Source organism: Anser cygnoides, chromosome 3 (genome assembly GCF_040182565.1).
Source record: "Anser cygnoides isolate HZ-2024a breed goose chromosome 3, Taihu_goose_T2T_genome, whole genome shotgun sequence".
Lineage (NCBI taxonomy): Eukaryota > Metazoa > Chordata > Aves > Anseriformes > Anatidae > Anser > Anser cygnoides.
Window position 1 is genome coordinate 4,030,842 of NC_089875.1, and position 25,327 is coordinate 4,056,168.

The 25,327-nt window shown below is 36.1% G+C and overlaps 1 protein-coding gene across 1 annotated transcript in view; it reads left to right on the plus strand.

Annotated features, from left to right (window-relative positions):
• The window catches only part of TASP1 (taspase 1), an 83,983-nt gene that overhangs the window by 47,498 nt on the left and 11,158 nt on the right, over positions 1 to 25,327 (plus strand). The window contains 3 exon segments of the mRNA XM_066993414.1: positions 10,285 to 10,395; positions 20,902 to 21,012; positions 24,432 to 24,505. Of these exon segments, the coding sequence (XP_066849515.1) occupies positions 10,285 to 10,395; positions 20,902 to 21,012; positions 24,432 to 24,505 (296 nt within the window).

Below are 25,327 nucleotides of genomic sequence, written 5' to 3' on the forward strand. Positions count from 1 at the left end.
TTAAATATATTGAGTTCTTTCAGAAAAAATAAGCATATTAATGAATATAACTGGACTGAGCCCAAAGTTATGTTTTGTTGAGAAAGCAGCAGGTATGTCAGGTTTCTGGACCCAAACTGAGATGTAGGTGAGGATTTAGTCTGGTAGACGTTCTCATAAACACAGAGTGGCCTCTGTTCTCATAAATGCATTTTAGGGATTACATTAAGATACTTCAAAAGGTGGTTTGGAAATACTTTTCTTTTGATGCATCATTCAGTGAAGTGAATAGCACATTTTATATTGTGAAATATCACAGAATTGCTTTGGTTGGGAGGAACCTGAGATCATGTAGTCCAGCCCCTGCTGAAGCAGGGTCAGCTGGAACAGGTTGCCAGGACCAGCGTCCAATTGGGTTTTTATTATATCCACAGACAGAGATTGCACAACCTCTCCAGGCAACCTGCTGTAGTGTTTGACCACCTCATAGTAAAGATTTTGCTTGTGTTCAGATTTAATTTCATGTCTCTTAATTTGTGGCCATTGCCTCTTGTCCTGTCACTGGGCTCCCCTGACACAAGTCTGGCTCACTTATCTTCATTCCCTCCCATCAGATATTCATACGGATTGATAAAATAAGAAATTAGGAGAGTTGTTTCACAATAGGTTGAGATTGCTGCTGTGTGTACCTTTGCCAGCCCTAACAGCCATGGGGCAGTGTAATGATCCTTACAAGCTAATCGTCTTTCCTTAAATTTTGGGTATGACTTGGTTTTCTAGAATATGGTTCAAGATTGTGAAATTGCTCTTGGATACATTGAATTTACTTGACAGATAAGTTCATCAGTTGTGGCCTCCCAAACCTCTGTTTAAAAAAGTTGCTGCCGCCCATGTTCTCTTCTTTGCAAAATTATCGTCAATAAGGAAATGAGCGTATTCACTCCTCCTTCCACCGCCTCTTCCTGCTCAAACTTCTGTTTGAACTTTTGTTCAGTTTTGTTCTCCTTTCAAGTCCATTGTGTACCTCATGGATGATTTTGCTGGAGGACAGAGCAGGTAATGTGGAATAGGAAATGCCCCCTGTGAAGAAAAGATGTCTTGTGCTCAGTAAGTTGGTTGTTGAGCTGTGCCATAGCCAGCATCTTCCTTTGTGCTTATAGAAGTTGCTGAACCGTAGACTCTTACTTGAAAACTCATTTCCAACAGGAACCATAGATTTATCTGCAAATGTGTGGAGGAAATGCCTCTCAAGGAAGTTTTAATCCAGTAAATTGACTTGTGATGTCTGGTTTTGAGATACCCGTGCACTGAGAGCAGTAGTGGCTGCTGTGGAGCCCAGTGACTGCCAGTGCGTGGGCACGTGCGGTCTGTCTGCCTGACCTGTGCCCTTCTTTGTGCAGAGGCCCACAGTAATTTCATGGGCAAATCTTGTATCTTGCATGGGTTGCTTAAGCCACATCGTGTGAGATAGCTACTGTGGTACAGCTAATCTCTTTGCAGGGAGATGTATTGTCTCTCAAAATCAGTCTGCTCTTGTAAGGTTTGGGGAATAATAGGTAATTTAATGCATCACAGGTGAAGCAGCTGCCTATGGAGAAGAGTTATGTCATTGTGCCAGTTGAACAGAGGGCTGCAGCAGAAAGGTCTGTCTCCAGACAGATCAGCATTTACCTCTGATGCTTCTGTCAAGAGTTCAGACTTTGTCTCCAGATGCCTTTTGGAGGCTTCAGTGCCGTAGCATGTGGTGTCTGAACTGACGTACTATCACCGCAAGGCCATGTGAAGAGGGAGGAAGCAACAAGCGGAGATGATTTGTGGAAGTGGTAGCGCTGCGAGGCAGTCAATGAAACACGCTACCACAGTGCTCAAAGCTGAGGGGCTTGTCCACAAAATACTCAGAATGCTTCCTTGAATGGCCTTCAGAGAGATTTTTTTTTTTTTTTTTTTTAAGCAGAACTGGATGGATGCAACACACATAGGGTGCTTATTGCCTTTTGAAATTTTGATTAGACTTCATGTAATAATATATTTTAAGCATGAAGTCGAACTGCTTTTAAAAAGCAGTACTCCTGCAGAAGGCCCACTGCTCGCAGAGCAGTGCGTTCATAACTGCGGGCAGCAGCCAGGCAGGCAGCACAGCACTGTCTCCTCCTCTGAAAAGTGTTAGTCCTGGTCTGCTTGCCATGCCTGGCCCAAATGGCATGACCTGGATGCAAAGGTAGAAAATTAAATGGAGACCGCATCCACCCGAGTTCTGTTTTTGTCTTAAACATTTTTCCATCATTGAGAGAAAACGATTGTATGCATTTAGGTAGCTAATACATAAGCTACTGACTCGCTTCTCTTCATGTAAATTTTACCTGACCAAGGGTTTGTTGTTTGGTGTAGTATTTTTTACAAAGAGATCAGTAGCAACAAACCTTCTGATGAAGGCCTAGGCAAAAATGAGTTTGTGTCTTTCATTTTTCAATTTTACTGAATTTAATCTTTCAAAATATACTAAATGTAAAATAAACTGTAAAATGTGCATCCAGTTTAATGGAACTACATTTTTTCTTCATTCTGTTTTCTTGTTTTCTCTTTGACAGGCATCTGAAATGCTTGTTCTTAATAATTGAAACAAGCAGGTCTTTAATACCTGAAGTTATCTGACATTTTCCAGAAAAATTTTCCATGAAAGTGAAGGATTCATGAATTTTGCAACTTTTAACTAGTCTTTTTTTTTTTTTTTCTGTCTGTAAAACTGTAGAATAGCGGGATCAGTTGCTCTTTGGAGTGATTTTTAGTTTTTTTTTTCTTTTTTTTTTTTTCTCATGCTAAAAACTTGAAGATGTAGAGCAATAAAGCTCCTTAGAAAAGATAAGTGAGATGAAGTTTGTCCCAGTGTTAGATTTGTCTTGCTGTCTTTGAAACTTATCCAAATTTACTGAAGTTACAACCTTTTGGAAAATTTCAGTTTGCATCTTCTTAGTAGGTGTTTGCTGGTTTTGAAGCTAAATCACCCAAGAAATTTCTGTCTGCAAGAATGTGCTCCATTGATCCCTCTAGAATCAATGCTTCAGGAATTGTACGGGATTTTGCTTGCAGGTGTTCTTCCTGGCAGCAAGTCAGTAAGTTAAAAAAAAAAATTCCCCTGCTAGTATGAAGGCAAGATGCAGCAGCTGACATGAGTGCAAAAAGATAAAAATTACGAGGTTTTAATTTAGTACTGTAGTGCATTATGCTAGACTGTAGCATTTTCTGTCTTTTCAGAATTAGAGTTTAGAATCTGAAATGTTCTTAAATTTCTATTTTAATAGGTAACTAACTGTATCAGTATGTTGCAAGCCAAATACTTTTATTTTTACTGTATTTTATTTTTTAACATCATTGCCTTGTAAGTTTTTAGTCATCTCTTTCTAGAGATGCTGGTAATAAACCAGAGGTTATTATAATGCAGGTTTCACTGTATTTCCATTAGGTATTACTAAGAAACTACTTCAGGAAATAAAGCAGGAATAGTAATTTGTAACTTGTGAACTGATACTTGTTTTTTTGGCATTACTAAAAATAATAACATCAAAACTGAAACAACTTGACAGGGCCAGGTTCAGACTCTGCTTTATGAAATAGATAATAAAATACAGATAACCTGTGATTTCTATCTTTAGCTTCTGAAAAGGGAAGAGTCATATTTTGGCAGTGGACTAAACTAGATTACTTTTTCCATTCTTAGATGAATGTGAGTAATGCAAATTTCCATTTTGTACTCCTTTAAAACAAGCTCCAACACTTTGCGTCGAGGTACTGTACATTTCAATAGCTAGATGGGCTCAGGCAGCTTGTCAAAGCTCCATAAGCTCTCTGCTTATGGCTTGCAGAAAGCAAGCTAGATTTTCATTTCTCCTTCCATTCAACAGGAGTCTCTTTCATGTCTGAAAATTGAAAACGCGTGTTTTTCAGTGTGGTGCATGGATGTGTATGTGCCCTCTGGCACACCTGTTTCTAATTTCCTGACTTGAAAGCATCTCCCATCAAAAGAAGCAGAAAAACAATTTCTTTCTGACACGCTGCTCGGAGGCCTTTGCTTTGCAGAAGGCCTTCCTTTCGTTTGCCATCTTGGTTCCATTGGTAGGACATTATAAGATGCAGAGCACGCTTTGTATGTGATGTTCAGCTTATATTGTGCTGGGTTCTTTCCCCTCTTGTTGTGGTTATTTTAAGCATTAGAAATCTACTTGAGAAGTCCCTATGTTGAGAAAAAAAAATAGAAAGAAAAAAAAAACATAATAATTTAATCCATCATTTCTTACATGAAGCACAAATTAGGAACCAAAGTCTACAGCAAGTTTACATTTGTATAACCTACAAATTAGCTGGAACACTAGTTACTGTTTGGTCCAAAAGGTCAGCCATGCTCATTTAACTGTTATAGCTCAGATTGCTAACATTTTCTTCAAGATAATATGCAATGTAACATAGTATGTCATTTAATAGCTGAAAATCAAAGATACTGACAACCTTGAAAATTAGTAATTTGGTTGTTGTGAAATTTTTGTAGGCTAGCTAGTAAATTACTACAGAATAGAGCAATTAACTGTTGAAGATCATTAGGAATTTTAAGCTCTACCTTTCATGTTACTGACTTGTTTTCTCAGTTCAGCAACTGACACATTCACAAACAAATCTGGATTGTGTCCACAGCTGCTGTGCTGCAGTTCGTACCTATCCAGCAGTATGTTGTTGAAATACAATGGTAGAGTTCACTGACAAGCTAAACAGAATGAAACTTTCCAAAAGAATTACAGCTCAAAAACCATTATATGCATACAGCTAAATAGTAATTAAAGTATAAAAGCCTTAACTTGGCTCTAACACATGGTGTCTTGTAATTATACTAATAATACACCCAGAAAACCTGATTTTGCTAAGCTTTGCTGATTAATAATATGACCTGGCATATCACTGACAAAAGGTTAAAATTGTGAATCAAGGTATATACTCCTATGCAACTTTATGGACTAAAACAATTAAAAAAAAATCTTAAATCTTTAAATGGGTCAATAAGGCGTGCCATTCGCATTTATGCCCCCTAAGGTATGCAATCCTAATATATTTCTTGTGCATATACTGACATGCTGTAACAAAGACATCCTGTGCAGAGAGAATATCTGCCTGCTGTTAGAATTACAGATGACAATAGAAAAATTATTGTCATGTGTCAGCATAGTGACAGCTTTCCATGATTGGTTCCTGTCTTTCATTCCCCTGCAAAATGGCATGTATCGCACTTGCAGGACAGCACTGTACAACGTAACAGGTACTTTTTTTATAACAGGTACTTCTTGTTTGCTTGATCTGTGATTCACTGATCAGCAACATCTGATGCATGGGGCAGGGAGTGCAGGAAGAACTATCTTGCTGTGCTCAGAGCTTGAAAAATGCGTCTTGGGGGCTCTGTGTTTTTCTGTGCTATTTTTGGCTGAAATAGTAACTTGAGAGAACTACTGATATATACATAAATGTTAAGCTATAAGAGAAGAAAGAGACGCTATGGGAAAAAAAAAAGGAGGCTCTGGATTCTCAGATTGTTCTTGTGGGGACCTTGTATGAATCCTCGAGGGGCGTCTGAGTAGGAAAAGTGGTGTTCTCAGAAACTGCACATTTAAATACTCACAGAAGAGGGAAGTCATGTTTCATTGTTGGTTACCTTTACAGTTTGAAAGAAACACTGCATTAGAAACTGTTCTCTGATGTGATCCAAGATGATCTGTATTTCTGAAAGTCAGTTCTGATGCTTTTTGTATGATCTGCAGGGCTAAAGCAGTTTTCAGACACAGCTGCAAACTTCTGAACTTTGCGTTAGAAAAGGTGTAACTTGATCAGTTAGGGTTCGACAGGTTTTATTTATTTATTTAATTGAGACTCTGGATCTCCTCAAACCTTTTGGTTTAAGTGTGAAATAAAAGCTAGGACTGTTGTGCCCTATACTCCTTTGCTACCCTGGTCATAGGAGCCTCTTCCTGCTATGTGACTTTGGAGCCTTGAGGAATCTGGTTTTTGAACCTATTTACTTCCCCTTGACGTAGGAGGCTAGAAAATTGCATCAAAATACTAATCTTTATCAGCCTTTTGATTTATTTATTTCTCAAAATAGAATATCCATTGCTCCTGCAACCATAGACAAAAAGGCCACATGGTGCTTGCACAGTATTACTGTGTTAGGAAAATACATTGGTTACTATATGAAACAGTTCCTTCAGTGAGAAGCAATAAGTTAACCCAGTAAATTTTTCCAGACAGCTATCTCCATTTGACTCACTCTTTCGTGAAGACTTACGGAAGCTTTGGTCTTGTTGCAGAACATTTGTCTCTGAGATATCATGAGCTTCTGGTTACCGAAGAAGTCATCATCTTAACTGGGAAAGGATAATAAAATGATTCAGACTCTGTTTACAGGAAAGTTACTAAAACAAGCATACTTCAAATTTTATGTAGAATTGAAAATTCATCATAGGGAGTTTCCTGTTGGTTTGATTTCAGTATTGTTTAGTGAAAATCTGTGAAGTGTAATAAGACGTATTTAAACATAATGTGAGATAGTTAAGCAAATGAAGTTTTCACTAGCTCATGCGTGATTTGGAAATGCGTTGCGGTAGCTCTGACTTGTTGCTATTTTGGTTCACGTTAATAAAACTTTTTCACAAGTTGGCTAGTGATGGTGGTTAGTTTACAAATGAATGAAACTATAAATTTGAACCCACAACTTTATATTGTACGTTATAAATCAGGTTTAGATTACTGTAGTTCTGTGTGCATTTATTTTGTGTCTAGTCCTGGTATTATCAGCACTATTTTCCCAGTTTGAGACAGTAGAGATGTACAGGTGTGATAAACCTGCAGACAGTGCACGAACTAGTATTTGCTTCTACTTGAGATAATAGGAGATACCATTCTATTGGAATAATTATGATAATTAGTTTTTCCCAGCCTTTTTCTGGTCGAGGTATGTGAAACACTGCTTAGTTATTTTTCTTGTTCAAAAATAGATGTTCCTAGCTGAAAAACTGAAGGAACAAATTTATCTTTTCAGAAAAGGGTGGCGGGGGGATTGTTTTCATTAGTTATCTGTCCCTGCAAATTGCTGGCGTGTGATGTGCTGAAAGATTTTTACGTACGCTGCCAGCAGTGGTCTGTAAGTTTACTGCCTTGTAGGTTGATATAAATATGACAAAAAGAAATCAGTTTGTCTGTGGGGATGTAGAGATGTGTGATGTGTTAGTAGAATTGCAAGGCTGCTTTCCTTGTGGTTGTTCCTGGATCACGTCAGTGGGCTGCAGCTGTTCTTAACCTGTATTAAGTTTTGTGTCTCTTCATTTTTTTTTTGTAGCAGACTCAATGTTATGGGAACTCTTCAATAAAGTTATTCTCTTGGGGGAAAATAAGATAATGTATCATGCTAAAAAATAGCTATTGTCTTTTTGATGCCAATTTAGGAATTACTTAAATTCTGAAGTAGTAACATCTGGCTTTATTACAACTTGGAGGTGCGTAGTCTCACTCTTATTTTTGTTTCTCATTTGCTTGATTCAATTGTAAGCCCAGTGCTTCTTACCTCATGTAGTGTATTAAATTTATCTTTAAAGTTGTTAACAGGTTTTGTTTAAGAAAAAGTCAACTTGCTTTTTTTTGTTTTTGCTGGAGCATATTCTTATTTAGTTCTATTAATTACAGCTAAATTTCATAATAATTAAATTTTCTTTGTTTAAAAACAAATGAGGTCCAAATTGCGATCTATGGGCAAAATGCATCTTGCAGTTTTTGCATGTTCTTTATGCATTACTTTGTCTTGAATGAATAAATATGAGATAACTCTCAATTGTATTGTGGTCGAAAGGTTTCCAGCATGGAATTAATGAGGCAATGAACGGACAGACCCTCCTGTAAGCAACTGCTGAAGGACACTGTATTGTGTGATCCTCTTGAAGATAATGTCCTAAGCAGGACACTTTTCTCAGTAACTTGAGAGTTTGGCAGTCTCTGTGAAAACACTTTTTTCTTGTGCTCTCAAGAATGGCCTCCCTTTGCTGTGTAATTGTACTATTTTAGGTCTTTCATTTTCCTCTAAATTTATACCTGGCTTTTACTCAATCAGTTTGCTATACAAAGATTTTTTTTGCCTTTCCATTATGCCAGTTATGTGTAGATTCAATGGCAGAGTGCCCCACTTCAAACAATTCAGTTTAACTGAATTGTATTGATCAGGAGATACTGCCCATTTGAAGGAGCACATAACTGAAGACTAAAGTGTAAGCTTGATGATGGAAGATTGTAAGATTTTGGGACAAGTACACACAATTCTTCCGCCATCTGATCCTGGGCTTGTTCTCAGACTTCTAATGCTTACCTAATGCTCCAGGGGGGTTTTGGTTGTTCATTTTTTAGTCTTGGAAATGACGGTGAAGGAGTAATTTTTTGTCCTGTTTTCTGATATTTTAGCAGTTTTTGAGAAATGGTATTTGAAAACTAATTCTGCCGTGAAGGGGAAGGGTATAATTGCGTGATGAGTAGCCAGAAAGAAAGATTCTTGGAGAAGGTCACTGTGGTAATTGGGGCTTAAAGTGGTGGCAAGAACAAGAAGCAAGTCAGCAAGCAGCTCCAAGGCACTGTGCTAGACCTGCCTGTGTGTCTTTGTGCAGCGGTGTGCCGAAGCCAGCCAGTGCTCCCAACTCAGAGCTTTGGGAAGCACAGAGATGAGGCACGCAGCAGAGGCACAAACTGCAGCCAGTTTGGGTTGGATTTAGTTATTCTTTCTTTGTGCCAGATCTAGGCTGGCTTCATCCAGAGTCACTCAGTTTCCTCTGTTCTGGGCTTGTTCGTGCTTCCAGTAAAGTGAATGTTATCCGTGGAGACTGAGCTGCCTTTGTCTGAAGCCAACTTAGGCCTGATGTCTTACCAGCTCCAGCTCTCTGCCGTGTGAAAGCAGTTAGGTGCTTTCCAGCCCTAAATCGTTTCTGGAAGCTGCAGAGGTCTATTTATGTAGCTCTGCACCTAAGCTAATAAGTCCAACTGGATTATAGCTGATTTTTGTATGGAGCCAGCACAGTGCTTGCAGCCTTGTGGTTAATGAGAAATTAGCTAGAAACATATACAGATATTTGGGAATTGACCGCATTTGACTTCTCTCTATATATTCTGGTGTCCGTTGAGGTTTTAGGCCCTGGTACGCTGTGAAGTTGCAGGTCTGATCAAATTGCAGTCACCTAAATGTGGATAATTAAAACCATTGTTGTGTCACAGCTGTTAAATTAGTTGTGGCTTTCCTTTTTTCCTCACTGGATTACACAGCTGAGCTAAACTGGTGCTTGGTAAGACCTCTTCTAGCTGGCTCATCTGCTTCCTTGGCACCAAGGGAAAAAATGTCAACAGATGGGAGGCACAGCAGCAGAATGACTTTCTTATGTATCTAGAAGGTATCACCAATGTGTTTTCCTCTCCAAGAGGAAAGAAGTCTCCAAGAAGACTTTTATCCAATAAATAAGCGCTGTACTCTTTGACCACAGCTCTATGTCCCAAAGAACGTTACAGGAATGGAAAAGAGGATGGCAGAAAAGCAGCGGGTATGAAAACGTTCCTACAGAGTAGCACTAATGACCAATTCATCTTCCTCGTTGGCAAGTTTCATACAGAAAGTACTGAGGCAGTAAACGGTTGGCAGCTGGTGTTTTTTAGTTTCTTAAAGACAAGCCTTTGAAAGTTAAAGTAATTTTTATTAATAGTCCAATAAGCAGACACCGTGTCAAAGTAACATAGTTGTAGGTAAATTCACTTATTCCTTTGTTGACAAAAGGCTGAATCAGATGGACTACATCATGCAGAGGAATTAACTGTGGCATTCACCAAAGATGATTTTGGTTTAAAGATGTCATTTTTTTAAGATTAAACTGTTAAAAATATTTGTTGTATATAATGAGCTGTATCCAAGTATCATTCCTGTGAGAATGACCAGTAGGTGAATTGAGAGAGAATTGCAGGATCTGGATAAAGATGACAAGTCAGAGACAATCTTACTGTTTATTCTCTCTTTATTTAACCCTCTTTGGTTTATGACTTCGTGCAGTAAAAATTTCAGTAAGGTTGTGAGAGAAACTGCTGGCATAATTGAACTTTCTGGTGACCCATTGTCATCCTTTTAAGAAATAATAATTAAAAAATGTTGGATACTGTCAAAGGCAGCTTTTATTTTTTTACCTGTGGTGTTAACGGCAGAGTACTTTCATAGTGCTACCTATATTTTGACTATTCCTAATCTTTCTATTTCCTTAGGTTGTGGAGAGCACCTTGTCCGAACCATACTGGCCAGAGAATGTTCATGTGCTTTGCAAACGGAAGATGCCCACCAAGCTCTCCTAGAGACTATGCAAAACAAGTTTATTGGTAAGTATCTGGTGCTAATTGCCTAAGCATTTCATAGCATTATTTAAAATACAATAAATCCTATTAAATAAACTTAAGATACTTATTTTTATGATTTCCGTTGAAACCCTGTGTTGCAATTGGCTTCAAATTTAGTGTTGTATTACATCTAAAGAATGTTAAATCAAACTACAGAGGAAAAAATCTAAAGGAAAACCCTTGGAAATATCTAAATTGATATGTGAGTCATAGAATACCCGGAGAGGTTTGAAGGAAGAATTTCCTGTCTGAATCACTGGCTGTAGCATACAACTGCATGCTTTAGAATTGGTGGTTTAGCAGCATTTATAAAAATTATTCATCACGTTAACCCTTTTAAATATAGCAGACCTCAAAGCCACTGCCTTTTATAATTTGATTTCTTGGACAGACAGCTTCTGGTTTGCTATTTACATTATGAAATTGATTTCTTGAAAAAGTGATGTAGACTACATTCAAGACTATTGTGAGGTAAACACAATTTTTTCTTGATCTGAGAGGATTAAGTATATTTGAATGTAGATCTTGTTTTCTTCCGTCAAGTTATAACCAAGATATGAACGTGAAGTTTTAAAATATCTATATGAGCTCGAATTTATGAAGATAGCATAGACTTTAATGGGAATTCTGGCATACATGTTGACTTGCATTGTCTTTATACACCTTGAAAATTTTGAAGCTTTAATATCTACAATTTTGACTTTCAAAATTTCTTCTGGAAAACATAGCACTTCTCGTACACTGTGTTGTAAAACTTTATGGTATTTTAATTAGAACAGAGAGCGACATACAGATACCTCTTTGGGACCCGGGAACTATTGCCCCTGGTCTTAGTAATAATTGTATTGCAGTTCCATTATTTCTGTTTATAATGTTGAATCCTTGTTGAATTCTGCTTCTGACAGCATTACATTTGACTTTTTGAGGAGAAGCTACCTCCATATTAGAAGGATTCACTTAATAATATACTGCTGTATTGCAGTCAATTCTAGCTGCTGTAAAAATGCGGAACAGAATAATCCTAGTATTTTCCCCAAAGAGATTATAACTGAAGCAGAACAAATGTAACTTTTTGTATTAAATTATTTATTCCAGTGCACAAAGTCAGGGATTTAATTATCCAAGAGGTCTTTAGGAAGCATGCATGTGATAGCATCACTAATTTGTAATGTCGCTCTGAAGGTTCTGTATGACCAGGTTCCTGACCTAACTTCAGGAAAATCAGGTCTTTAGTCTCCCTACTTTCTAAAATTATTGTACAGTTTGTTGCAGGGATACCAAAAGAAAACATAAAATAGTACATACCCTTGTTTGATTTCATGTTAACACACACAGATGCATGTACACACACAACAGCTACCGCCAAAATAGTTCTTTAATAGTACTTCATAGAAACTGGCTGATAAAAGATAAAAAAAAAAAAAAAAAAAGTTCAGGAAATTGTTAGTTGAGGTACTTTAAGTTGCTAGCAAAAGTGCAGTTCTCTTACTGTTTGTCCTGGTAAAGGTATTTTTAACGTGATCAACGAGTTTCTTTAACTCCTTTTTTTTTTTTTTTTTTTCCTTTGATTTCAATATATTTTGCCAACAGTTTGCATAGCAGATGTTTTTGTTTTAAATGTTAACTGGCTACTATGTGATATATGAATTGTTTTCTTTGCTGAAAATGTTTGTATTGGACTTAAGAAAATATTGAATATTGCTAAGCTTTTTATTATACCTGAAACTATAAATTACAGAGAAAGAGGAGCTGGGCAGACAGAGATACCAGGCTAACAGTGTGATATCTTATTGCCTTGGGAAAACAGACTAAAAACAACAGAACAGGGGAAAGTGAAAAGTATGAGAGGCAGTATCAAATTCATGCTTTTCTTGGCAAACTTGAAAAAAAAAAAAAAAGTTTTATAGTTCCTTTTTGTAATTTCATATGTTAATTAGTGATAGGTCTTACTTGTATTTTCAGAAACTTGTCACTGCAGGTTTTTGTTATCCAACAGCAGGGATGTGTATTACCTTCTCAGTGGTACTTTGGGGCAGCATTAAAGTGAAACTTTTTTTTTTTTTAAAAAAAAAAAAGGATGCAGCCATCTTTTTGTGTAAGTGAAGTGTTTCTGTGCCTTGATTAGAAAGGGTAAAATCTAGTTTGTCCTCAGCTGTCGTATGAATGAAGAGGCTGAGAAAACCTCAAAGTCCAGATACATCTTGTTGTTTACATGTAACATCGTACTAAGTTTGTAGCCAGTAGTGTAATTTTGAGGAACTTGGCAGTTCTGAAGGTGGAATGCAAAGTTATGTCTTGCTAATATAATGTAAGAGCTGAAAAAATGCACTGCATGTCAAACATTAGGTTTGTACTAAATATATATTTATTTATTTATTTCTGTAAATTTTCAGAGAGGTTAATGTATTGTTTGCTATCTCAAGATGTATGGTATGATGCAGGATTTCTTACCATTGTAAAACAATAGGTTGAAACAGCTTAATAGCCTACTTGCTAATGGCATGGATTCTTTCCTTGATAGTCTTTCTTAAAGTCCTATTTTGTGGTCATGTCAAACTTTCGCCAGAATTACAATGGACCAAGGCCAAAAAAAATTAATAGCTTTAACAAAGCAGAGCTGGAATGTTTTGTCAGAAGTCAAAATGTGTGTTACTTGTATTGGAGGGAGGAACAGCTGATTTTGGCAGTTGCCATCAGATTGGTGCTTCCTGTTTACAGAACTCTTCAAATCTCCACAGAGCCCTGGGAATTGTTCCAGCAAGGGAATGCCTGGCTTAAACAGTGAGTGCTGTTTAAACAGCAGGTGATGAACAAACTAATGGCAGATGTGCTTCTCTCATCCTTGCTCAGAGCCAGCTAAGCGTGGATAATGCACAATTGATGGTTGAGCTGGAGGTGGGAGAAATTGAATTTCAACTTTTTGTAAGTTGAATGGGCTTGATATCTACTGTAGAAGAATGCTGAAGGCTTGGTTTGCCGTCGAAGAATGGTGTTCTGTAAACACAAATACCTTCCATACAGAAGAACAGAGGATTTTGTTACTCATCATTCCTTTCAAATGTGGCCAAGTTTGTGGAATGTAGACTTAGAGTAAATGTTTGTGTCATCTCACTGGCGGGAAATCTAGGCTTTTAACAATGGCAATGTTACGAATTCTGCTTCAAAGTTTCTTATAAGCTATTAGAAAATAACAAGCTGAAAGACACAGGTGGAATCTGATATTTGTTCTTTCCTTAGCAGAGAAGTGTTCATCTATTCTTGAATTTTTAAGCTGTACTTCCATCCACAAATGAGCAATGTCTGCAAAAAGGTTTTAACAGAATGATAACACCGCAACTTTCTCTTTTAGAAATTTTGTGCTGAATACCTCTCTTGGGGAAGGAGGTTGGACTCCTTTTTTTAGTTTGTTAAGAATCACAGAGCATAAATTTCTCCATTATGAGCTGTACTCATTGGTGGAAAAAAGCCTCATGCCACAGTTGCCAGTGACTGTTGTTACGCAGGGTTATTTTTGCTTTATACTGAGGTACTGCATCACTCTAAGCTTTGTAGTATCCCTTGGGGTTTGATAGCAGAGGAAGCATGCTATGGAAGCATTATTATGCCTTCTCCATGATGCTGAGAAGAGAATGAAGTGATCCTGAAGTTTCGTGTAAAATGTTTCATCCACTGCAAGTTTGAGATTTCAGAAGTTTGTATGGGATGGTAGGACAGGTCTCTCTCTACAAAAACTGAAAAACTAACATGACACGGTGATGTTACACAAGGGTTTGTCTAGGCCCAAGTCGTGCTTCTCCTTATCAAGAGCATGGAGATATTTTTGGACAGCAGTATCCTCAGTTATTTAATTTCTTAAAATTTTACTTGTGAAGTGTGAAGGTACAGTTCCTTTTTCCTTGCAGCTTCTTTAAAAATTCCAAACAGAAGTTTTAAACAACTTACTTATCATAAAATATGAAAATCTCTGGTTTCAAACAGCTTGTGCTTAAACATTTTACAAATAATAGTGCATGAAATTAAAAGCAGGTTTCATTTAGTGCTTAAGTATTCCTCTAATGTTTATTTAAATTGTTAGCTTGAAGTTTAGCATGATACATAGCAGAAGCAGAGTGGTGAACAGCTTTGTTTTAAAGGCGTGCTGTACAAAGGCTGACAAAGTGCAGTGCCATAGGTGAACTATGGACTGTTGGCCTGGGAAAATCTGAATTTCACTCACGTTATAGCACAAGATGCAGAAGTGTTTAGCTGGGGAATGCTATGGCGCTTAATTTGTTACACCGCGCCACGGCCAGCGTTTAGACCAAAGTTCTGAAGACTTTGAAAGCTGATGTAAACAGTGAAGCTGGTAATGGTTTCTCTGCTGTGTAAGAGTATGAATGTCAGACATCTGATGAACAGCTGGTTAGTCCTTCAGCTGGTAAAGTGTAAATAAAACACTTCTTCTACTCTTAAGAAGGTCTGTGCTAGACTGGATCTGTCCAGTAGCTACAAATGGGAAAAAAAGCACAGGATCAGAAATGCTCATATTGATCGTACGCTTTGGAGTAAGCCCTCTTCATCTTGGGAGCAGATTAATTTACAGGAGACGTAGAAGAAAAAATGTCCTTTATTTATAGCTGTAGTTCCTCCAGAACAAGGCTGAATGTGGAGGCCAGTATTTAACACTTGTGAAATCTCTGTGCTTTGTCCCTGTTGGAGGCTGAAATGGGTCTCGGTGTTCAGCTATGGTTGTTCTTGCAGAACTTGAAGGGATCGGTGAATGGTGGAGCTGCTGTGAAGATCTGTTTGCTTATTTTAAAGAGACCGTTATTGCAGATTAATAAGGTACAAAATATATAAATAAAAACTCGATAATGCTTTCCGTGTGTCAGATAGCATTAACAGACTAGTTGAGCTCTGAAGGAAGGGAACATATTTTGTAAGACAATTTTGTGACTGAGGGAGCTGAGATTTAAACCCAAAGTATCAAATTATGTTCTTTCTTTGGTTTTCTACACCTTCTCTCTGGTGTGGCCAGTCAGTGGTAACATTATTAGTTGATGCTGTACTTCCAGTTTTGCTTCGGATTTTTCTTACCAAATTCTTCCATGTTATGCCAATACAAACGGGAAGGAACAATGAGTTTCATGAGACTTAAACTGGTATTGTTAAAAGCCCTGGGTTTTTATAGCTTTTTCATTAGCAAGCTATTAGATCAAAGACAGCAATTATACTTGATTACAATAAAAAAAAATAGAAAAAAAAGACTAGTGGGCATATTTTATTTTATTTTTACAGAATTTTTAGTTTTATAGCAACATCTGTCACTCTTAAGAGTACAGAGAGATCAAAATGATGTAGAAGCCTGGGAGCCAGATTTCTTTTTTCTTCTAATGTGAAACCTTTATGGCTTTAATATACATAGAAGTTCTTTATTTGCAAATTTTCTCTTTTTATTTAAATATAATTTAATACAATATATATGAAAAATGCCATTACCTATACTGTTGTTTTTATGTCTGCACTATTCTTTCTTTTTCTCAACGGCTTGGCTTTTAACAGAATGATTTTTAGAACTGAATTAATGAAATGTGTTCCTAACGTTTGAATTCATAGTATTTTTGAGAATACTCAAATTGCTTTATGTGTACTTTGCATGGGTTTTATTTGGGAATAAAGTATAATACTATTTTTCTATTTAGAAATAAAGTACAATGCTATTTTTGTGCCAATGTTTTCAGAAACTTATTAATGGATGCTCATCATTCAGCTGTCTAGAATCTTGCTTAACTTAGACCTAGTCATTTACACTCTATGGCTGTGTTAAAATACACCCTTTAGTGTAATCCCCAGTAAAACGTATGCACATCAGAAAAATCTTTATTTTAAAAAATATTAATATATTTGAAACTCTCTTTTAAAACAAATTCTCTAATTGGAAAATAATGCACTTTGTTTTAAAGAACGTACAGTTCGGTATGTGTTTAATTTAGCTTAGAAACTGATTTTAAGGGAGGAGTAACAGTCTCACTGAATTTATTGTTGTGTAGAAAGATGTAATATTACTGTAGGCAACTGATTTTTACTGCCACTATTTAGAAGCTGATTCCCCATAACTTAGTAAATTGGAGGCACATTCCGTATTGTTGCTGGTTTTGCACTGAAATGGTTTAGCTGAAGTTGCTGATGAAATCAGTTGGAATGGATGAGGGAGCAGTCACGCAATTTGTTTCTGATGACTCTATGGAAGGCAGCCTCCAGCAGAAGTGGTGTGTGTGTGGAAATTATGAACCATTGTGATGGTTTTACAATTGACTATGTGTTTGTGTCTTCGTTTGTTATTTGTATTTGGAGGTGAGAAGAAGGGTTGTGTTCTTGTTTCAGATGTTTTTCCGTATTTCCAGAAGAACGTTCGGACTGCAGTTTGTCATAAAATGGTGTTGAAGAATAGAAATTGGCTCTGGTTTATGCTCAAAGAAAAGAGAGGAGAGAATTTTTCAGTAACTCATCAGAAAATACTAAATCCCAGTAATTTATTGAATTGAAACTCTGTTTTGGCTCAATTTCTATTGCTACAGCTCTGTATGATGGCTAGCTGCAACAAGAAAATCAACATAATCTCATCATTTTCATCGTTGTGCTGTAGTATATTGGTCAACGTGCTGCAAATGAGGATAGCCTGTAGGTTCTGGGTTCGTCTTGGATGTTGTGCACTGCTGGACAAGTAATGCCATGTCTCCATCTGTGGGAAGAAGATAATGCCTCTCATCTTCTTTGCTTTGTTTACACAGTATAAACTTTTAAGACATTCCCTGTTTTAATACTGTGTTCAAATTGCTGACAACTAGTCACTCAAGCCACTGACTTTTACTCATCTCTGTACCAACCCAGTGCTATGGCTGTGTTTGTTCACACCTTACAAAGTTAGTGCAGGAAGGCCTGGTCTATTGGCATACTGTTCACTACAGCAGCCAACTGTCGTCTTTGCTCCAATTTTGTTATTCTTAAACAAGTCACCTTCCTGCATCTGATGTGCTTTTATGAGGGCTAAAGTTAAAGCTGTACTTCATCATGCTTTTATCACACACACAGCTATTGAATCAATCGTCTTTTTAAACTGTTTGAAATGGCAGTAGAATGGCAGTTTACTTCAGCAAATGCTAGATTAATACAGTTAATTTTATAAATTTTGAGTTCTTAGCATGGAATTCAAAGCTTTTGAGTTTTGTTAACTGGTAATGAAGCTTCCATGGTCGGTAGTCACTGAAGGAAGTAAGTTGGTTTGGAGAAACACTTGTGTATATATTTAAACAGTATGATGGTGAGAATGTTTAAAGTAAAAAAGGAGATATACACTTGTAGAACTGGGATTTTCATGACTGTAATTCTGCATGTATAGGTGGAGCATTTCTTTGGAAATTGTATGCTTACAAATTTGTCTTGTGCGCTTAAAGCTCAAGTTCTAAATTATTTTTAAATCCTTTTTAAAAAAAATCATAACACATGCTTTGATTGATCACTTTTCTCATTCTGTACTCCACTGAAGAAAATAAATTAACACAGCTTACAGAAAAAAAAAAAAAAAAAAAAAAACACAACAAAACTTCTAGTTGCAATGACTTTGACCATAGCATAGCTTATAGCCTAAATAATTTTAGCAATTGAGTATAAGATTAGGTCTGCAAACCAAGTTCAGGTTAAGACATTGTCTTAGAAGTGGACAAGTTTCTGAATAAAAGATTAAAGGACACGTCTCCTATGAAGAAAATCACTTATTTTGTTCATTTACTTGCAGAAATCAAAACACATACTTAACCAGCATTTAGTTAATGCGATGAGAGTATGTAAAATATAAAATACATTTGACATCTTGGAAATTGTAGAATAAAAGATTTTGATTTGGGTGGTAAAACTCTTCACAACTTCTTAACCCTTGTGTTTGTATTTTAGTCAACCACGTTTTCCTGTTTTATTATCTATTATGTTATGATTGGCTGCATTCCTGATTCACAGGGATGTGGTTGCAGTTGACAAGCGATGCCATTGCACGTAGCAATAGTTCTTGTGCAAAGCGAGTGGCACTTAAGTGCCACTATGATTGTATTAGGTCAAATTAGACATACCTGTTTATTAAGCATGGTAATTTTGTTTTCTTCCTGCAATTTGGACATCTGTTGTAATGACCATCTTGTATCACTTCCGAATAAGGCTTCTCTTATGTTGAGAATGAATGTGGTAAGACTTAAAGTTTTCCCTACAGAAAAGCTTGAAGTTGGTTCTTATTGTTGTTTTGACAATTTGCATTAATGGAGTAATTTGAATCATAGGAATAGCTGTGGGCGAATTGAAGGGGGCTGATGAGTAGGTCTGCTCTGAAGTTCTTGTGGCCAGCAAAGCCTTATACAGTGTCTGTACATTAGCCATAGTGTACTAATTTATGTAAAAGAAAATAATTGAAAAGAAATATATGAAATGCTTGTTGCAATTGTGTATTCCAGTTTAAATTGCAATTTATTGCAAATGTGTGACTATGGTCTAATTGGGCTTAAGTGCAAGAATTTGGTTAATTTTGTGGCTCAAGGTATTTTAAATCGTATATAAATCATGCCATTATTTTCACATTTAAAACTATAGGAATCTCATTTCAAATTAATAACCAAAAAAAAGAATACTTAGACTTGATTCAGCTAACTTTAAAAGTTTTCCAGCTTCTGATAGAAGATTTTTTTCTAGCATATGTCTTAAATTAACAATAGAAAAGCCCCTTTAAAAAGTAGGAGATTTTTGGCTTTTCTGCTAATATCTGTAAAACAGTAAGAAAGACCGTCTATAGCAGCTTGATCATTCTACAAAGTGCTTTAAATTTCTACAAAGTGCTTTAAATTGGGAAAAATGAATACATTCTAAAAGTGACCCAGATTTGCTTGATTTTTTATTTATGTGGCCATCTTTATATTAATTACACTACAGAGGGAACTAAATATTGAGACATGATTTTTATTTTTTTATCTTGACACTCCATTTTTCTTTATTATATCTTCTTTGGTCCAAGCACAAATGGTTTTGTACTCAAATGTAATTTCCAATTTTTATTTACTCAGTGTTGTTCTTTTTCCCTTTTTGATTACTGGTATATTGTGCCATGATTCATTTTCTTGGAATCACTGTATTTCTCCACGTTATTTTAAAAACAGAAGTTTGAATATATAAAGCAAAACTCAAAGTACTAGTAACTGTGTCCGGGAATTGTGGTTTGAATCCGGAATGATACTGAAGACACAAAAAGCATGTAACAAATGAATCACAGTATCTGTACGTTCACTAGAATCTGAGAGAAGGGCTTCTGGTTGCTGACAAGTAGCCAACTTCCCAGATGTAACTTTTGAGACCTGAAGCCTTGTTTGTGCCTTTGCCTGCTACGGGTGAGGACCTCAGAGGGTCACACGCAGTATCTTTGATTTTGACAGTGACACCTTAAAAGCCTACAATTTCCTGTCACAAATACATTTCTAAAGATAAATAATGAATAATGCCACTGAGAATTAAAAACTAAAGAGGATAAAGAGGATAGGAATAGAGAAATGGAACAAGTTTGGGAGATATTCATCAGAATTAATAGAAGGTTTCAAAAGCTCAACAGCTGAGCTTAATTTCTAGTTCTGCTAAGTGTATCTCAGACTGTGTTGAATCCTACACGAAAAAATAGTTTCTTTGTTCTTCAACTGTCTGTGCAACAGCAAAATATAGTGAAAATTTGTGATCTCTATTACATTGATTTGCCTGAAGAACAATGTTCATGCAGTTTATCTAACGTCTGTTTTGGCAGGGGGCTTCAGGGAGGCTTACTAGGTCTTATAGAGCAGTCTGAAATGGGAGTGTTTCATGGCTTAGGCTGACCATCTTTTGCCATCTCCTCTTGTGTGAGTGATATTTGATCTGCTCTTAATGTACCGAAAACTTGGGACTCTTGCTAAAATCATACTGAGTTCTAAATTTCAAGTTTGAGATGTTTAGATATCTATCGCCTGCAGGAAAAAAAAAATGTAGCAGAAGCACAAGAAGTTCGTGGCATATAAAGTTTTTCTAATTCAGAATTTTGCATTATTTCTTTCCACAGATAAGAAAGGGTGTAAAGTGCTTGGGAAGTGGTGGGCAAAGTTAATCACTACTTGTGCTTTAAGTACTTTTTTCTTCCTTGAGTCTCGTGTTTTCCATTCTGTTTTGAATAATGAATTTTCAAGCTTCCATTTTAAAGCTGCCATGGGAATTTTCAGTGTTATCTTTGCCATTTATGCAATACAAGACCAGGCTTTTATGAACCATCAAATCTTTTTAGAAAGCTGCTCATTAGAAACACTAGAAAAATTAAACTGATGCTTTTGTAAAAGCACTGGTTGACCTGACAGTCTTTTTAACCCTTACAGATAAAATTAAAGAGGAAAGTCAAATAACAAAATATCCAAAAAACTAATCCTACTGCAAATAATTCTCCACAACAATTTTGCCCAGGTTCACCTTTTCTAGCCAATGAAGATGGTGTACTCGGAGGTGTGATAGTTCTTCGGTGTTGCAGGTGTTCAGCAGAGACTGAAACGTCACAGGAAAAGCCAACTTTACTAGGTAAGAAATCTTACTCATTTTTACTTTAGGTTGGTGCTAACTCAAGGTAATAGCTGAAATAAAAATTCTTGTTGCATGTTTACCATTGTTTAAAAGCCACAAGTTATTACAGTTGCACAAGGTAAGGTGTGTGTTATCATTCAGCGTGTTATTCTTGTATTATGCCTTGCTGGTTTGCGTTATGAGACTTCGTGTACACGAGATACTGAGTACTACTTTGTCACTCAACTTGAGCCTGATTGTATCGCTCCCCAGTTATTTACTCTAGGAGGTAATCCGGCTCAATACAGATAATACCATTAGTGATTCTCAACCCAGCAATAAAAGTTGATGTGAGCTTTATGTGTTTAATCAACATCATTTCTGTAAGAGTTTCATGTACACATATTTTGCTATTAAAAAGAACCACAGATTTACAAGGTGAATCCTTACAATTCAGATGATGGTTCTGGGGTAATACTGATGAACAGCAAACGGATTTTGGAAGTCTTGGATGGGAAAAGGATTTAGAAATAGGTTTTTAATGTTATATTTTTGGAGTTATTACTTGAATAGCATGTCTTTTTGAAGTAGACTATTAAATAGCATTTGACAATCATCCTACTATTGTCTTTCAACTATTTGAAAGCCAAGATGGTCTCATGCTGACTCCCGAAGCAGGACATGGAGTTGCTAAAAATACAGAGAATGTTGCAAGTTTGATTTACAATTTTAAAATTTAAGAATGGAATAATTGTGACATTATTGATCTAGTGGAAAGTATCCCAGCACATAAATTCTACCACTAAAAAGGAGTTAAGAAAATGAAAATACAAGTTTGATTAAACAAGAACAAATAAGATCAGCTTAGCCATAAATTTCTTATGTTTGGAAATGAGAGTAATATTTTCTATTCATTTAATATTTGACTTACATGTAAGTAAACATGTTCCTAGTAAAGAAGATTTTCCTCAAAAATTTACAAAGAAAATTCCCCAAGCATTGTAAGTAAAGACTTGATTGTTCTTTTTCTCTCCACTGAAATAAGATTCTTGCAGCACAGCTTATTCTAAACATATTTTTTTCTTTAGTGCAAAAATTTCCTGCCTTATAATATACGTTGAGTTAATCTGTAATTGAGCATATGTACTATTTGTGTTGTTTGGATTGAAGATAAATTGTGTGATACTGAACAATTTGGTGTATAGTATAATAAAATCATTTGTCTCTATTACAAGGATGATCTTTTTATATTTTTGAAACTATTGAAACAATTTTCAAGAAAGTGATTTATTAAATAGTTGAAAATGTTGGAAATGTCCTCAGAGCAAGTATGTAATTTAGGATTTTTATTGTAATTCCATTACTTTTATTAGTTAGCAATAATCACATTGCATGCTAGTATATGGTACTTTTGGTGGACAATGTAGAAGGAAAAAAAATCTTAAAAACTTAAAAAGAAAATATGCCTAGAGGTATCAAAGACAAAGAAGTATTTTGAGGAGATTTGACCAGAACTGTTACTCAACTTCTCAAAATTAAAAGATAAAATAAATTTTGTCTGAAAAAAAATGCTTTCATTGACTGTTGAACCGTTAGAGTGTTAGGGAGGGGTAGGCCTCATCAAATGCAGTTACATTGCACTGAATATGTGTCACTGAAAGTTCTTGATTAACCTTTGGCAATATCAGTCACAAATCTATTACAGGGGAACAAATCGCATACCAAAATGAAGTTAATTTTTCTTTTATGGTGATATGTACACATCTGTCAGAATTTTCCAGTCTGCTGGGATTGTCCAAACTTTGATCTTCTGCTAAGGGTTAATTGCTATGCAAGGAAAAATGGTTCAAAGGATAAGCATACACGGCATGCTATGACCTTCGTCAGTCATATTAAGGGACTGTGAGGAATAACAACGAAGGAGTTTTAAAAATCATCTAGACATGCTTTTTACAAGATGTGAAAGTCTTTCAGTAATAAAATACGTGAAAACAGCTTTTTATGGCATCATATTTAATTCTTGTAAGACTGCTTCTGTAATCCAAGAGAAGAATTTGTACTTTGGTGCAATTTTTAACTCTTTACAGTATATACCCTAAATTCTGATTAACAACTCTTTCCATCATCCAAATTATGTACTTCATGACAGGAAAGAAAAATGTCTGTGAATAAAGCAAGAAAAATACTTTGTGACAATTTATAAAGCTCCATTAGATTAGAACTAATACGAATAATGTGCTCTTTGTCTGAATTTTGTAGGAGTGTATGTATGCATCAGGGAATTAAAAATCACTGCAGAAGGCTGTTTAAGACTGATAAATCAGGCCACTTTTAAACTTCAGAACAACACTTCGCTTGATTAACATGCTATAAGAGTACACGTTACCAGAGTTTAGTTTTCTAAATCACTATCACTACAAACACAAAACTGTTTGTAATGTTTCTATTCTAAATTAGCTGTGAGTACATGGTACCACGGAGCTGATGCTCTATGTAGCTGGTGCTAGAGGTCAAGGTGATCAGATTTGAAAGTACATTGATGTGGAGGCCAAAAACAAAACCGGCTAATTTCTTCTCATCTTTCTTCTCTTACCTTTGGTGTTTCATGCTCACTCTCCCCAAAGAGAAGGGGTGATAGTATCTGCTCTTGATATCATTCAGTATACTTTCAGGATCAGGTCTTGCTCTGAGTTTGCCAGGCATCTTTCTTGCTTATTGTGCAGGATTATTCTGGTTTCATCCAATGTCTCTCCTGCTGCTTCTGCAGGATTATTTCTCTTTCACCAGACGTCTTTGTATGTCTTCAGTTCTGTCTTGCAGAGTTTACTAATTCTGCATGTTTTCCTGTATCCACTGTACCACAAATCTCTGTTTACCCCTTGGTGTTTGCATGTTATATATGTATTTATGCTCATTTCTGTGAAAAAATGCTTGATACAGATTATTTTTGGATAGTCTTACAATTCTACAGAATCCTTGTACACCATCTGAGCTTATGCTGTTGTAGAGGGCTTGTGTCTGAGTTCAAGGCAAGTAAATGCAATTTATATCTGCTTCTACTTTATGGGTGAAACCAGCCTCTGCTTTAGAAGTTAATCGTATCTTTTAACTTCATTTGCAACTTCTCTATTTCTCGTCTTGGAGGCTTCTTATTGTTGAAGTAACTTTCTCATCCTGGGTATTAGTTCTGCAGTGTGTGACTGCAAATAGTACAGGAAAATCTTATTGTTTGTTTGGTAGCTATTTCTTTTGAGATTAAATTATTCTGGCAAGTAGTTTTTGTTCTTTGAGTTTTGTAAGACCCTGTTCATTTCTTTCTCCTTTCTCAATCTTTATTTTAAGCTAAGTTTTTTTCTCAAGATTCCAGTCTTGTTAAATTACATCTTATATTTTTTAAAAAAATGCATTTTTATGACTTCTTGCATTTTCCTTTATAGTGGAATTTCTGTGGAGCCATACAACAGAGAGCATGTGTGTAGGATATATGTCTGCACAGGATGGCAAAGCTAAGGTAAGCCATGAGGAATAGGTTGTAATGGTTGTAGAGGTTGTAGAATGGTTGTAATGGTTGTAGAATGGGTGCAGAAGTTAAGGAGAATTTAAATAACGAAATACATAAAAATTCTGTCTTGAAGAGAAGGGAAAAAGTAACGGGTGCAGAAGAAGTTAAATATATTTATTGATGGGGTCTTTCTGATTCCCCTTCCTTAATTGCAGCAGTTAGGAAACCTATGCTAACATATGTATTACGTAAGGAAAATTTGTCACAAACATATTGTCATTCCTTCTGCTGTTGGTAATTGTATTTGAATAATTTTATCCAGCTTCATTTAGTTACACTCTTTATCTAGGTTGGTACACTATTTTTCTGTGGGTGTGTCTTCCTTCAGATAACAGAATTGCAACATCATCAAAGAAGAAGGGAGAGGATATAAAACAAACTTTGAGCTAGTTCCTAGAACAGCCTCTGTTATATACAATCTGCATGTTAACATCCATGTTTTCAGTTTCTTGGGGACTATTTACTTTTTTTTTTTTTTCAATGAGAGAAATAATATATTAAAACTGAGTTTAGCAATGGGAACTAGAAAAGTCTTTAATGTCAAATAGTAGAGGTTAACCAAAAAGGATGAGAGCCACCTATGCTTAGGCAAATACAGTACTGCAGGGACAAGGCAGGTACTGCGATGGAGGGAGAGGACTACAAAAACAAAATATTTCTCTTTCTTTTTTTTTTTTTTGGGGGGGGGGGGGCAGGGAGACTGTATTTCATTTGTGAGAGAAGTATAAAAAAAAATGCAAAAGAAGGAAATTGACATCAGATAATTTTACA